The 15,980-nt window shown below is 38.5% G+C and overlaps 1 protein-coding gene across 1 annotated transcript; it reads left to right on the top strand.

Moving 5' to 3' along the window:
• Nucleotides 1–226: 226 nt before the first annotated feature.
• tbx21 (T-box transcription factor 21) lies at nt 227–14,994 on the top strand. Its single transcript, XM_084135199.1, has 6 exons — nt 227–1,041; nt 8,986–9,140; nt 10,220–10,341; nt 10,515–10,673; nt 11,027–11,088; nt 13,170–14,994. The coding sequence occupies exons 1-6, from the start codon at nt 509–511 to the stop codon at nt 13,963–13,965; spliced, it is 1,827 nt and encodes a 608-aa protein (XP_083991325.1). The 5' UTR covers nt 227–508; the 3' UTR covers nt 13,966–14,994.
• Nucleotides 14,995–15,980: the final 986 nt, after the last annotated feature.

Below are 15,980 nucleotides of genomic sequence, written 5' to 3'. Positions count from 1 at the left end.
TTGAGTAGGCATATATATGACTGTATATAGCCTACTGTATATATTTACGCATTTATACCCCTAACTAATTAAGTATGCACTCAATGAATTAACATTGTAACGATTGTTCAGTTCTATTAAGTGAGTATCAAACTGAAGCCCCTGATAAAAGGGGAAGGCCCGTCCTCGCGCATCAAGCCTATCACGCCCAGTCTGAGTGTAAAGCCCACCTCCGTCCGGACCAATTACCATTCGAGATATGGATATAGGCTATCATAGAGTCTTATCATGTGTTTTAAGTCCGATTCCTATTCCAAATACTACATAGTGGTAATGTCTTCAACATATTAAGATAAATCAAAGGGAAGATTGCCCAAGTAGTTTAAAACTAGATTACACTGCGCGCTTTGCAGACATGCTCCAGAACTTGCAGTTTATATAAAGTTTGTATTAGAGTCTTATTTTAAATGTTAAAGTATACGGACGGTAAACCTATGACACCTCTAGTGAGCTCGGACCGGTGCTGCAGATGGGCGGCATAGGCAGGAATTTGTATCTCAATATGTTGAATGGAACAGACGCGCAAAGTTTCGCCAAAGACGCAGAATTAACCAGCCACCTGCACCGAAACCGCGACTTATCGGACTTCAAAATGGGCATCCAAGACACGAGGTTTTACTACCAGGACTCGATTCCAAACGGACAGGACAGTTTGACGTTGCCGTTCCACGCTGAGCACCACCAAAGTGCGGGAGCGCAGACGGGGAGGTTTTACACACCGGCTCCGCTCGGCAGCTGTCACTTCAGCAGCCGGAGCGGGACGGGACATACTTACGTTCCAGCCGGAGCCGATGTGTATTCTTCAGCCAACGGTAAAGACGTGTATCCGAGCAGCGCAGACAGCTACACGGCTTCTTTTCAGCACGGGTACCCGCGAGCACCGATGTACACTTTACCTGGTCTACAGGTGTCCGGGAAGACACAAGTGCTCCTCAACAACTACCCGCTGTGGGCAAAGTTCCACAAGTATCAGACAGAGATGATCATAACGAAACAGGGACGGTAAGAAGCCTTTTGGTTAGCCACTCTTTAATAGCCTATGTCATTAGCATAGACGTTTGTTTTCATGGCAGATTTTCTTTTTTTGTGCGCAATTAGAGTAAGAAACTGGTCATTCAGCATTTCCAAATGCCCCATTTGAATGTTAATTCCTCTTACTTTTGTACTTATGATTGCCAGCTGTGCCATCCAGGGCAGGTGGGCATGAAATCGAGTCCTTGGCATAGCTATGTGTCTTAAATTTAGAAGCCTAATTACAGAGAGATCTTTTGATCTAATCCCTTTTTTTTCTACCAGACCGCGACCTGGTTTCAGTTTTTGTCCAAAGTAAACAAATACTGTTAGCACTTTGTAAAATTCTCTCACTGTACCTATATGCACTTTGACACAAATTTTTGAAACTGAAATTACCTTATTATTTGAAAGAAATCTGACAGGAGCTTATGAGAACTGGTGATGTTTTTATATTTTATTTTATTTTATTTTATTTTGGATTTAAGAACGTGATGACCAAACTTAGTTATCACGAGAAATTAAAAAGCAAAAAAATATAAATAAAAACTCAATATTATGACGACTTGTAAACTACTGTGTTCCCTAGAGAGGGAGAGAAGTTCTTTGACAGGTCAGCGAGCATTAATATCTAAACATGTTCCTGATGATTATAATCTACAGATGTGTAACACTTTCATTTCAGAGCTGCTTTCAAGGTATACATTACTTAGTCATTGCATGATATGAATTTAAAATATCATCTGATAAAACTTTATCATTTTTTCTAAGTAGGCCGTTAAATGTCAGTTTGGTAACAATATTTATCACAGAATCTTTCCAGCATATGTAAATTATAATAATAATACTGAAAACTGTTGCACTGACCAATAATATCTAAGCTCATCTCACCTGCCACCATAAAAATTATTTCTGTTAAAATATATGAGAATTGACAGCACCAGAAACAGTTACAGTCTAATAGGAGGCTAAGCAAGCGGGGGAGAACGCTCACACTTTAAGTTCAAAGAGTTATTAAAAATATTTATTTCAGAGATAAAAAGTAACACTTAGAGATTGTAATTTATTCAGTATTTTTCAGTATGCAGGAGATACTATACAATGTGCATTTAAATAGGGTTTTGAATGCAAATCGCCTAACCTTGAAATGAAGAGGTGACAAAATGTTTTTATCTTAATGTTTTAATATATGACTGAATTTCACATTTTACTGCTACAACAAATCATAGCATTATCACTTTAAAAACACTGCTGCCACGATCATCACTCATAACTGTCTTTATTTTATTTTGTACTATACTTTTACGCACCATAAAAAAACGAACCCTACATAGGCTAAATTTTCAAAACAGAGATATGTATTTATATATTTATATATTATTATTATTATTGTTAGTTTGATAGGTTATACACAGATATGCATGCATCTGTTTGTACGGTATAACTGTTTGTGAGTGTGTGAGCACGCTTTTGTAACCTGTAACCTACAGGCAGGGGTATTGAAGTCTTTTGCAAACTGCATTCAGAATGAATACATGCAGAAAGAAAGAAAACATAATGAAATAGCGCATACATCATGTAGTTTATTAATGGTATAAATCACAAAGGAATGTTACATATAAAATACTTCAAATCACCCTTGTAAATGCAAGTAACTAAACAGGCTATTGTGGGAATCGAGTGGCTTATAGATTATTCAATATTTCACGTAAACGAGAAAACCTTGTTTGGTTTGATTCATCATTTTTAATGCTATCATGACATTTAGCCTCTGAATCATTACATTTCCTGTTCCTATCTGATCTAGTGAAGTCTAGAAATTGCACCGGTTTGAGTCCATTTATTTAAGTACACGTGATTTGCTGCGAATTATTATTATGTTCTGTTATATACGGTGTAATGTGCATTAAACAAGGGGGTTATTTTATTGGTTTTCATTGCCAGTGAGTGTCATAGCTCATGTAATTCTGCCCAAGACAGGAAGTGGAAAAGTAAGGAGGAGTGGGTGGTACGTTTGGGGGTAAAGTTGGTTGAGCACCAGTGAGACTCTGATGGCCATACACATCAGTGGAGGTATAGCTTTGAAGTGCAGGAAATGAAGGAAGGCACTTTCTTCCTCTCTCTCGCTCTCTTTCTCGCTTTTTTCTTTGCTCTCTCTCCACTGGTCTGGTACCCTGTGAGCGCAGTGATGCACGTTTCCTCAGAAGTCGAAGTGCAGTCCGAGTCAGGGCTTTGAAATGCACCGTAAGACCCACAGTCTAAGACGAGAGCAGAGGTCTTCGGCCCTTTTCAAGTCGAACTCTAAAACTGGCCCCTAACCTCACCCCTGCCACCAGGTTTCACAAACTTAAACAGGCACGGCCATCAGCTCTAAACATAGATTGGTGTAGGTGAGCGTTGTCTTGCTTTTATGCTAGCCTGAGAGGCAAATAAGGCAACGAGAGCGTGCCAAATGATACTAATAACGACTGAAATTCATGAAAATGTTACCTCACAGAACATTAGTGGGAGGGATATGAAACTACAGATGTTGTCGAAGATCCATTCCATTGCATGCTCAGTGGTTGATAAATACTAAAGATAAATAAAAAATGTCTTATTTCAAACGCATCTGCACCATACTCCTTAAAAGAGGAACTAGGGTTTTTCACTGTTGTTGTCAATATATCTATATAAGTCAATATATAAGAGTAATAAAATACATTCTGGCCTCAGGTGCTTGTATAGGAAATGTGAACGTGTAGGTTCTTTGTAGGTTTGGTGAAAACCAAACTCTGAGGAGTCATGGGTCTCTGCTTTATGTGTAAATAAAGCTGTCTCTCCGCTTCAGTGGATTCACATGTCTCATATTTAACACCGCAAAAAGCTTGAAATTTTCCAAGCATTTGTTTATTGGCTAAAATTGCGTATAGTGAAACTCTTAGGAACTTTTTTTCTTTACTCACACACAGCATTATCACTTTATGGTAAATGTACTGCACAATGAGTACAAACCATGCAACACAGCAGAAAGTTGCACATGAATAATTTATCCGGCCTTCATTTGGCCTCCCTTAAATTGCAGCATTAGGTAAGATAATAAAGATGGCAATTATAAACGGCGGCTGCAAAAAAATATGGAAACTTAAAGGGATGGTTCACCCAAAAATTTCAATTCTGTCATTATTTACTCACCCCATGTCGTTCCAAACCTGTATGACTTTCTGTCTTCCGTGAAACATAAAAAAGATGAAATGTCAATGAAAGTCAATAGTGACCAAAGCTGTTTGATTACCAACATTCTTCAAAATATCTTATATTTTAGGTGAACTATCCTTTTAATAATGTATGAACTGCATTATTTGCATTGCACACTGTAAAAAAAAATATATATTTTCAAAGTTTTATATTTAAAGTTGAAATTCAATTTTTAATTCAATGTGCTAGGCTACTTGCCATTTCTTTGAAATTATCAGAGTGAAAATTGTTTCAAAGTAAATCCTACACCATTTTTTGTTCAGCGTAAACCAATTATCTGCAAACGGATGATGCTAGAGCTTTTCTAGGAGCTAACTTCACTTTTCTGAGCCATTTTTTGACTACTAACAGATTTCAAGGTGCTTTTAGTGAATGTAAAAAAAAATTCAATTTAGGACAGGTTTTCAATTTAAAACCTGTCCAACTTCTTTTTGTGTTTTGTTTGAAGAGTTTTGCTTGAAACACATGATACTAATATAACTTTATAGTCACTTATAAAGAATTACAACACAAGCAATATCAATGCATCGGTTTTATTAAAATTCTTAAGGTCGTCCAGGCTCTGCATAAAATGCAATCTCTCCTCCTGCACCATCAAGGTCTCTCTGTCTGTAGCCTTTGAGCTTTCTTTCTTTCTTTTTTTTTCAACTAACAATCACATCCTGTTTAGCTGCATATGGTGGCATGGAGTATGCAGTCTTGCTGCAAAAGCACAGACCTCAGAAGCAGCAAACTTGTTGAATAGTTTGTCACCGCTCACTACAGAACAGACTGATGGCTGTGTACATGATTCCAGCGGTACCCCATCAAGCAGCTCTGACAGAAACAGATGATTTGTGACAGTAGCACATCAGCAGAACCCTGTCGAGATCAAAGGGATCGTCTGTACATGTATCTGTGGTTGCTGCCTGCTCCATTTCCAGCCACTGTTTTTCAGCAGCATGCTACAAACTCATCACTACAGCAATGACAGCTTTCCAACATCAGCAAATATATCGTGGTTTCTGAATGTAACCACATTCACATAATTGCTTGAATAACCACGTAAACATGCTGTGCTTACTGTACATGCCAATCTGCTTGCGTCATGTTTGATATTTTACCTTTACGTATAAAAAACTGGCAGACTGGCATGTTTGCAGAAGAATCAAGACTACGAGGATGACACAAACTAAACCTGAACTCCTGTCCTGACAAATCAATGACAGGCTCGGGGAGAAAGCCCCCTCACCAGTCTATATCCAGACAGGGTTTTTTTATTTGTATGGTCCCTTCCTGTCTTTTTTACTCTGCAATTTACTCTAAAGTACTTCTTGTGCTAAGGGGAAACACATATATGTATGGAAAACTATATCTTCCTAGAGTCCTAGACAGCAGAGGAGGCATTTTTGTTTGGCAACCACCTACTACCGTGTTCATGGCTCCATCACTGAGTCAAGGAGTGGCAGATAAGTTTCCAAAGGTTAACCTCTAACTTTTTTTTTGTAAACCTTAAACTCCTACTCATGCAAAACATTCCTCTCAGTGGTGAACCCACTGGTTTCCCCCTCTCCAGGTACTGATTTCTTATAAATGTCTCATTTTTAAAAAGTATGACAATTTCTGAGGCTCAGTCAGATGAGGAAAGTGACTGCCACAGACGGTATAGTTATAACTCAGAACGAGGAGGCATCGCATGAGCACTGAATGATACAGAGACGATTCTGGTTTCTGTTTTCACTTATATTGACAACTGATGTGGAAGAAGAAACCCTTCACCTGTTGGGTCTCTTCACCAGCACAAGGCCCGACAATGCCAGGGCTTCATCTGAGAATGATGATTGATTACAGCTGCCCGTGGGTGGGCAGTCCATGCACTTGTGTTATGCCACCCTGTAGCAAACAAGCGTCATCACGCTCCAATCCTCGATATCAGGCGTCCTTTACCCTTCTTGAAAAGAGAAACTTATTTCAGTTAGAAAAATCTTACTTCTCTCTTTCTAAAACAAACCGGTGATTTTTTTTTTCATTCCACTCACTGAAGCTAGTGTAACTTCTTGGAAACACAAAATTAAATATTTAGTAGAATGTGCATGCGCTTTTGCATAAAAAAGTAGACAATGACTGTAAAGTGTTGAACTCAGAAAAGTACAAAAAAGTACAGAACATAACATTGTACTGTTGTTATTTGCTTTTAGAGAAACTTTCCCCCTGCTGTAACTCAGTGAAACTTTTCACACATTTTTTACATACACATATCGGGTTTTTTTTCTTGTAGAACAAGTCAGACATCATTGGTTATATAATTTGCATTGCACTATGGTGGTGGTTGAGGAGAGACCCTTGACATGATTGTAAAGCTCTTTGGGTGTACAGTAGTACATATGAAAGTGCTATATAAATGCTTTATTATTATTATTACAACTATTTAATTAAATGGGAAACATCAATGCTAAACTTCACTGTTTGTTTTAATTACAAATAGTTGTATTAACATTGTTTTACGGTTAGACTTACAGTACAATAATGTTCAAAAATGTGGGGTCAGTAAGATTTTTTTAATGTTTTTGAAAAAGCCTCTAATATTCACCAAGGCCAGATTTATTTTATACAATAAAAATACTAAATAAATAAAAACAATACAATAAAACAGTAATATTGTGAAATATTATTACAATTAAAATACCTGTTTTCTATTTTAAGATATTTAAAAATGTAGTTCATGTGATGGCGACATATTTTCAGCATCATTACTCCAGTCTTCAGCGTCACATGACACTTCAGAAATCATTATAATATGCGGATTTGGCGCTCAAGAAACATTTCTTATTATTATCAATGTTGAAACCAGATGTGCTTAATATTTTTGTTGAAATCATTTTTCAGGGTTATTTGATGAATGGAAAGTTCAAAAGAACAGCGTTTATTTAAAATAGATCTTTTTTGTATCAATGTAAAAGTCTTTACTGTCACTTTTAATGCATCCTTGCTGAATAAAAGTATTAATTTCTTTTTAAAAAATTGAATGGCAGTGTACGTCATGTTAATTTTAAAAAGTATTACAAAATCATTTCTAAAGAATTAGCCAACAATTTCCACAAATGTGTCCAAAATAAACAATTCTATATTCATGTACGAAGTAAAATTTCTATATAAAGCAGAACGAATTCCAATAATGTGACCCCCCTGCTCTTCCCAATAGGAAAAAAAGGTTTATAGTTTCACTCCGAAAGCTCAAAGGCGGACAGGACAGAGAGTGAGAGATTTTTATAACCTAAATCCATTCTGAGCCATTTACAAATTATTTGGTCTGTATCCAGTTCATGGAATTGATATGATACAGACACAGATACGAGGAGACAACTGCACTGAGTGTCACCTGACAGGAGCATCCGGCTGAGGGGAAACATACAAACATGAGCAGTAGCCTGCAACTGTTGAATCTACTGAAAGAGGCAGCCGTGTAGCATAGACGTCATCTCTGGAGTGTATTAGTGAGACCGAAAGCGTCATAGTATTGGGTGAGGTTGAATTGAAGCCAGCATTGCTGATGTCAAAAGTTTGTTGCATCACAATTGGTGCTAAGGTGAAAAGGCACAGAAACACGGCTGTAATACTGGGTCTTTTGCAGGAAGTGTGTGCGTCTCTGGAAACTTCACCCTATGGGACACACTGACCTCCCTGTTACCTCCTCTCCATCAGTGCACTGTGATCAAAATCTGTCTAGCAAGGAAAACTACAGCAATCAAGCAGATGCATCTCCTAACATGTTTTATTAATAGTCATATTAAAGATTCACATGCAGCCTGCTCCCAGTTGCCTCTCTATCGCAATGAATGTGCCCACATAACTATTGCTTACCACCAAATACCTCACCCTCTATATAGGGATCATATCAGATATGAATGATTTCTTCATTTATGTGTCAGTCGATTTTTTTATGTTTAATTTAATTTAATTAAAACATTGCATAACATTTTTCCATCATCTAGCACAATCTTAGCATAAAGGACAGTGTAATTTTAACATTTTAAATATAATCATTTTTAAAAACCCTATTTCTTAAAGGAACACGCTGACTTTTTGGGACTTTAGCTTATTCACCGTATCCCCAGAGTTAGATAAGTCCATACATACCCTTCTCATCTCTGTGCGTGCCGTAACTCTATCTGACGCACCCACCGCTAGCCTAGCTTAGCACAAAGACTGGAGGTAAACGGCTCCAGCTAGCATACTGCTCCCAATAAATGACAAAATAACGCCAACATTTTCCTATTTACATGTTGTGATTTGTATAGTCACAGTGTGTACAAATAACATGGTCACATGAGACACAGCCATCTTCTAACCGTATACATACTGGGAACTATATTCTCAGAAGGCGAAGCACTGCTACTTGGGCGGAGTGATTTGCTCGCAGCACTTGAGAACCCCCCTGGTGAGGAGCAGAGAGTACGCTCAGAGTTGGAGTAAATCACTCCGCCCAAGTAGCAGTGCTTCGCCTTCTGAGAATATAGTTCCCAGTTTGTATACGGTTAGAAGATGGCTGTGTCTCATGTGACCTTGTTATTTGTAAAACATTTCTTTGCTTATCGCTATTGGCGAGAATTTTAATATCACTACATCCCTAATAACTAGTTAAGTCCGTGACCTCAAATCTTTATCCATAACAGCAGCATTAATGCATCTCACTGTGTTTTCTGATCTGTCTGTCAACAGGAGGATGTTCCCTTTCCTCAGCTTCAACATCAGCTCACTGGATCCCTCGGCTCATTATAACATATATGTGGACGTGGTTCTTGCTGACCAGCATCACTGGAGATACCAAGGAGGCAAATGGGTCCAGTGTGGAAAGGCAGAGGGCAACATGCCAGGTATCCGATAGTAATACACTACCTTTTCCTGGCCACTATCTACATTTAAACCCTATAAACAAGATAAATGTCTTTATCTGAATTGTGGTTTTCACGGTGTGGTGCTTTTTGAGCAATGCAATAAAACTTCACACACACTGAGCTGAGTCTTTTTGTGGCTAGAAATGCATGAGTGTTTCTGATACCACCATATGCCACAATCAGAGGAACCTATAAGCATGTGGCCCACCACAACATTTTGCACTGCAACTGTGCTGTTCATTAAGAGTGCAATGGCAAGTGTTTTACACCAGCACTACAATGCAATCTTGTTTACTTAAACTCCTTACCTATCCTTTCTTAAATATGGCATGTACCCATACAGCAAAAAAAATAAAAAAAATAAATGTTCTAAGAACACTTTGCTAATATTCCCCTAAAGTTACGAAAACCTTACTTCTGAATGTTCTATCGACATTTAAACATTTAAAGCGCCAATTAAAAAAAATATATATATATTTTTTTATATATATAATTTCGCAAACATTATGGGAACGTTACTTTTGAATGTTCTCTGAATGTTATGAAACTAATGTTTAAAAGAAAAAGAAAAAAATGTTTCAGATGTTCCATGAACAATGTAAAAAATAAAGTTTATGTATAAATAATGTTTAACATTTTGAGAACATTATCTATTCTGAAAAAAAATATTGATTACTAAATATTGATATTTGAAACATTTTGGTGGACAAGTAGCACAAATGTTTTCAGCATTGATAATAATTAGAAATGTTTCTTGAGCAGCAGATCAGCATATTAGAATGATTTCTGAAGGATCATGTGACACTAAAGACTGGAGAAATGACTGGTGAAAATTCAGCTTTGCCATCACAGATATAAATTACATTTTAAAATATATTAGAATACAAAATAGTGATTTTAAATTGTGATGATATTTCACATAATATCTGCATTTTGATAACAAAAATACTTTTTTCAAAAATCACCATGTCATTGACAGTAAAATGTGGTTTAAATACATGCATTTTTAAACTGCAATGAGTGTATACATTTTCATTAAACTTTTTTTTTTTTTACAGGAAACAGAATGTATATGCACCCAGACTCCCCCAACACTGGGAATCACTGGATGAGACAGGAAGTTTCCTTTGGCAAACTGAAACTTACCAATAACAAAGGCAGCTCTAACAACATAGGACAGGTAATATAATAAAAATAAAAAAAACGTTAAGCATTCTTACGACAGCATGCCTACACCTGAGTCATCTGTGTCAACATTGGTTGTAGTCAAACAGAGAGTACCATTTGGGTTGAATATATAATCGTTCTGTGACACCATATCATATCTGCACTATTTCACTGCTTGGTATACAGATGATAGTGCTACAGTCGCTTCATAAATACCAACCACGTCTTCACATCGTGGAGGTAAAGGAGGATGGAACGGAGGATACCTTCCTGACCTCTAAAACTCAGACGTTTGTCTTCCCTGAGACTCAGTTCATTGCCGTCACTGCCTACCAGAATGCAGATGTAAGTCACGTCATCTGAACACATCATGCTGTGGGTTATTTTTTTTATTAATCAGATTGCAACTGCACATTACCACTGCTTCCAGCAAACAAAGAGACATCACTGTGTGGGACGACCCAGACGAGATAGTTGTGTTATGTCTGCACATTGAGTCTGATGTTTGTAAAGGGTTGTGTGTGCTAGAGATGTTAACTGTGGCTGTAGGAAAGAGGATGAGTGTAATGCATGAATTATTTCATTACGACAGTGATCTATCAGTCTCCCTGACTGTGCTTCATGTGCCCATGTGGCTTTACTCTTACCCTCTCTCTCTCTCTGCCCTTTCTCCAACCCCTTCCCCTGCCATTTCACAGATCACTCAGCTGAAAATAGATCATAACCCGTTTGCTAAAGGTTTCCGGGACAATTATGACACGTAAGTAAAAGAAAAATTGGTCTCTGTGGAACTATCTGTCTGTCTGTCTAATTTTACAGGTACCTAAATTACAGTTAGGCCTATATTTACAAGTCTTTTTAATTCCACTTCCATACATTTAAATTCAAATTGCAATTCTACATCTTGTTCGCTACCTCAGTTCTGAATTTAAAAGGCATTCTCACTTTAATTAATGGTAAAACAGTATTAAAGCCCCCTGTAGTCAATAATTTTATTCCTTATAACTCATCTTTGATAACCAAAATTACATATTTAAACGTTTTTTTCCTGTGGAAAAAAACAAAAACAATTATTCATGCCTTAAAACTGATTGAATGTAGAAGAAGAAATGGAAGAGTGAAGTACAGGCTCGTAAACAAGTCGATGTGTCAGAATGGTAATGCGTTTTATGTAGTGCTGTCAAACGATTAAAATATTTAATCGCGATTAATCGCATTAATGTCATAGTTAACTCGCGATTAATCGCAATTAATCGCACATTTTTATCTATTCTAAATGTCTCTTGATTTCTTTTTGTCCCATTATTTTTTATCATTTTAATGCTCTTATCAACATGGAAAAGTGGATCGGCTTGCTTTGAGCAAATGTTTCTTTTTGAAATCAACATTGGCATACTGTAGTGTTCAATTTCACACTAACATTCTCACTTGGAGCAAATAATCTCTCACACAATGTAACACTGTCCATCAATAAAAGGGTGAAAGAAATACTGACGAGGTCCTAATATTGACGAGGGGGTGGAGAATTCGCATCAGCGAATCAGTGTGCTTGGCCATCAAGTAGTAGGCAATTTCAGACTGGACGTGCTGCAATGATAGCTCAGTTCACAATGACAAAACACACAGATCACTTTGGTCTTGTCAACTGAAACATTTTGGCCACTTTTTTAAAATTAAACTTTCCATTCAGAATCTTATTGGCATCCATTTCGGCGTCTCGCGCTCATCATTCATCCACTCAAAACATAATGTTAAAGGGGGTCGCACACTGGACGAGAAGCGAAGCGCAGCGCCTCGTATTTAAAATTCGAACACATTATTCTCTATGAGTGTACACACACCTTTTATTGCTGGCCATAAACTGAGAAAGTACGCGTCCGATGTGCGATACAAGTTGTCCATAGACGCGGCTTCTCGTCCACTCTTTGGTCGGCTCGCAAGCCCAAACAAGTGTGTGCGGCGTGCCTGTTGTTTTGTTTCCGGTCTAGCTAGATCCGGTGGTGTTGTACTAACGTTACTAGTTGTTGCAAAAGCATGTCAAAAAAAAAAAAAAACTACAAAGTTTGCTAGGCGTTAATCGTGCGATAAAAAAATTGACGCCGTTAAAATGGGTTTGCGTTAACGCCGTTAATAACGCGTTTAACTGACAGCCCTAGTTTTATGTATCTCTTTCTACAGCGTCGGACACATAACGGTAATTAATTAGCCTTGGGCTTGCCTATGTTATCAAACAGCTAATAATGTATTGTTAATTTTACACAAACCATGTTCCTGTTCACCATCTCAGAGTCAGACAGCTGCCTTCTAAAAAAAAAAAAATCTGCATCCGTAGAAACGCTTTGAACAAATTAGAACGTCAGTGGAGAAAGGCATGTAGTTCATCATTACATTGTAATATACATTATATACATAATTCACCCGCTATATTGCTAAATGTACCCGATTTTTCATATCAACAGAAAAACATACCAGGATAACCTGGCTTCTCTCGAGACCACAGTTAATGATATGCGAAAGCCCTCCCGCACGTTGACGGGATTGGTTACAAGGTAGTTTGTGACGTCAGAAACACCGGCGATTTCAAATCGAGTGAAGTCAAGTCAAGATTCAAGTCTTTAGATCACTGCAGTTTTAAAGAGAAAATACTCAGCAACGGTGTTGACTTATGAATTTGCACTTGGTTTTGTGGTTTTAAACATATTAAAAACACCACATAGACATATAATCAACATTAAAAACTTGATTTTCACCAATGGGTTTTTTTTTAAATTAACGGATTAACATTTCAGGAGGTGTTTTGTCTGTTGAAGTTGACCTTTGACCCTCTCTTTTCTCATGTAGGCTGTACGCACCTCCTGACTCGGACCGCCTCACGCCTTCCCCAACCGAAAGCCAGCAGCTCCTTCCAGGCGGTTGTTACCCTCACCAGCCGTACCTGTCTGACCAGTACATGAGTCCCCTGTCTCAGAGTCGTTTCTACAGCCGCGAGCCTGTCAGCATGGCCCAGCAGTGCCCCAAAGACCCCGGCGCCAGCCCTCACAGCCGCTGGTACCTGTCCAGCCAGCAGGGGGTGCCGCCAAACCGCCTCGACTTCAACGCGTACGAGAGCGAATACCCTTCCAACAGCCTCTACAAACCCTTTCCGCTTCAGACGTCCCCCCACCACCCGCTGAGCTACTACCCTGAAAGCCACTTTGCCTCCGGGCCGGTGTCCGCCGCCAACCCGGGGCCGTGGAGCTCAGGACGTCCCTCAACGCAGTACCTAAATCACCCACACCACAGTAAACCCGGGTCTAGCATCGGCTGGTTCCGAACAGTCTCATCCCCAGCTGCGTCGTCATCTCCCTCAGCAGCGAACTCACGCTTCCACCCCTCCCCGTCGCTCCTCGAGCCCCAGCGCCAGCCACTGCTCCAAGAGAAGTCCAAAGAGTCCGGGGAGGACACTTGGATGGAAGCCCCCTCGGTTAAATCGGTGGACTCTGCCGACTCAGGTCTGTTCGAGGGAGGAGAGAACAAGAAGAGGCGCGTGTCGCCGTATACGTCCAGCACGGAAAATTCCCCTCCCAACCGCAGCGCGGAGACTTGCGAAAAGGACAATTGCAGTGATGCAGGCTACTACGGCTTCTACACCCACTGAAGAGCAAAAGTCAGACTGCGCTCCTACTGTCTTCCACCCACCGTCTGTCTGCATGATCACAGGGATCAAGCTCTCTGTGATAGTAGCTACAGTGCCAGGTGTTAAGCTGGCCCCTCTGTGCTTTGTGTTCCCTGTGTTAGATGTTTGGGGGTCATGTGGAGGTGTTCTGAAGGTCACGGTCGCACAAAAGATGAAGACGATGTGACTGCGCTGAGACAGTGGCCTGGAGACACACAGACAGACAGACCTGTGTGACTTTAGCAGCTGAAGATTTCACAGCACACCTGCTGACACTCCCCCAAAGGAACTGTCTCTGTCCCCCTCATCAGCCACAGACACGAAAAACACCTCACAAAAACCCACGCGCCACAAGCACACTCGAAAAACAATCAAATCGTTCTTGTCACATTCTTTAAAGACGTGGACTTAAAGAGATGGTTCACACAAAACTGAAGTCTGTCATTATTTACTCGCCCTCATGTCGTTCCAAACGCGTATGACTTTCTTTCTTTTTCTGTGTAACACAAAGAGGACATTTTTAAGAAATTACAACAAAGTACTTTTAAAAGTCGCAAAAGGCACCATAAAAAAGTAGTTCATACAACTCATGTGCTACATGTCAAGATTTGGATGAGAAACAGACATGAAATTTAAATCTGGTATCTGCTGTTCGGACATGGTTTGTTCTTTCATGAACGCACCAAAGGAGAGTCAGAGCGGATGAATGACGACTTAAATTTCAGTCTGTTTCTCATCCAAAGCTATCGTATGGCTGCAGAAAACCTGGAATTTTGTACACAAGCCTTTTAATTGGTCTCTAAATGAATTTGACTCACTCAAGATGTGATGCTTTGGACCTGTAAGCATGTGCTGATGATCTTCAAATTGGCTTCAGAAATGGTTGCTGTAACATAGCTGTTTTTCAGATTGTAAAAAAAAAAAAAAACTGTTATGTAATGTACAATAATACAATGTTGTCTCATTGTAAACAATATTAGACATTTTCATATTAAACAGATTTATATTTAACCAGGCTAATGTTGCATGCACTTCTGTGCTGCATAACAATTTAGCACAATACATTGTCCATTCGAATACGAGCCTTCATTACAGTACAACATTTGTGTGTCCAGTCAATCCCAAAAAGCAACCCTACAGGGAGCACAATCAATAAGCACATTAAAGCCTAGGCCACTCAGACAACATATGCTGGAAATAAAAGAGCAACGATGTCTAACAGACCATGGCTCTATGTGCACCAGCTGGGATTCCATCTTTTAATAGACAGACATAACATGGTTGATAGAATGCATTTCAGTTTTATCAGTTTCTACAAAAATATTAAGCAGCGCAAATGTTTTCAACATAGATCATAATAAGAAATGTTTCTTGAGCACCAAATCAGCATAGTCAGTTGACTTAACTTAAAAAGTGAGGCCGTTGCCTTAAAATGAATAAGTTTCATGTGTAATTGAAAAAATTAAGTTGTGAACTTGACAATTACAACTTGGTTTTTTTCAATTATGCTTGAAGTTTATTTACTTTATTTTAAGGCAACAGGTTTCCTCAGTCTTTTTTAAGTCGAGTCAACTGATTACTTTTTACTAATATATATATATTTTTATATATATATATATATATATATATATATATATATATATATATATATATATATATATATATATATATATATATATATAAATAAAAACTGCACTGCTTCAGATAGAAAAACACAAAAACAGGCAAAGAAAGAGAGTTAAAGATTAATAAGTCAAAGGGGAAAAATAGTGTGCAGATTTAAAATGCAAAACTGAACCTGTATATATAGAGATCCTAGTGTTAGAAGAGTAAATCTTCTAAAATCTATCTAAAGTGTCATAGTGCTGAAAAACAATTTCACTTCTACCACGTACTGTAGAAGTAAAACTGGCAACTTGTGTGAAGGTGATTGTTTTAGACAGGGTCTTGTAATCCTCAGGTTTCATTTAGTTAAAGTCAACGAGTTAGGATAAACG

Source organism: Abramis brama (genome assembly GCF_963993115.1).
Source record: "Abramis brama genome assembly, chromosome: 14".
In the NCBI taxonomy this organism is placed as follows: Eukaryota; Metazoa; Chordata; class Actinopteri; order Cypriniformes; family Leuciscidae; genus Abramis; species Abramis brama.
This window is presented reverse-complemented; position numbering and strand designations above follow the sequence as displayed.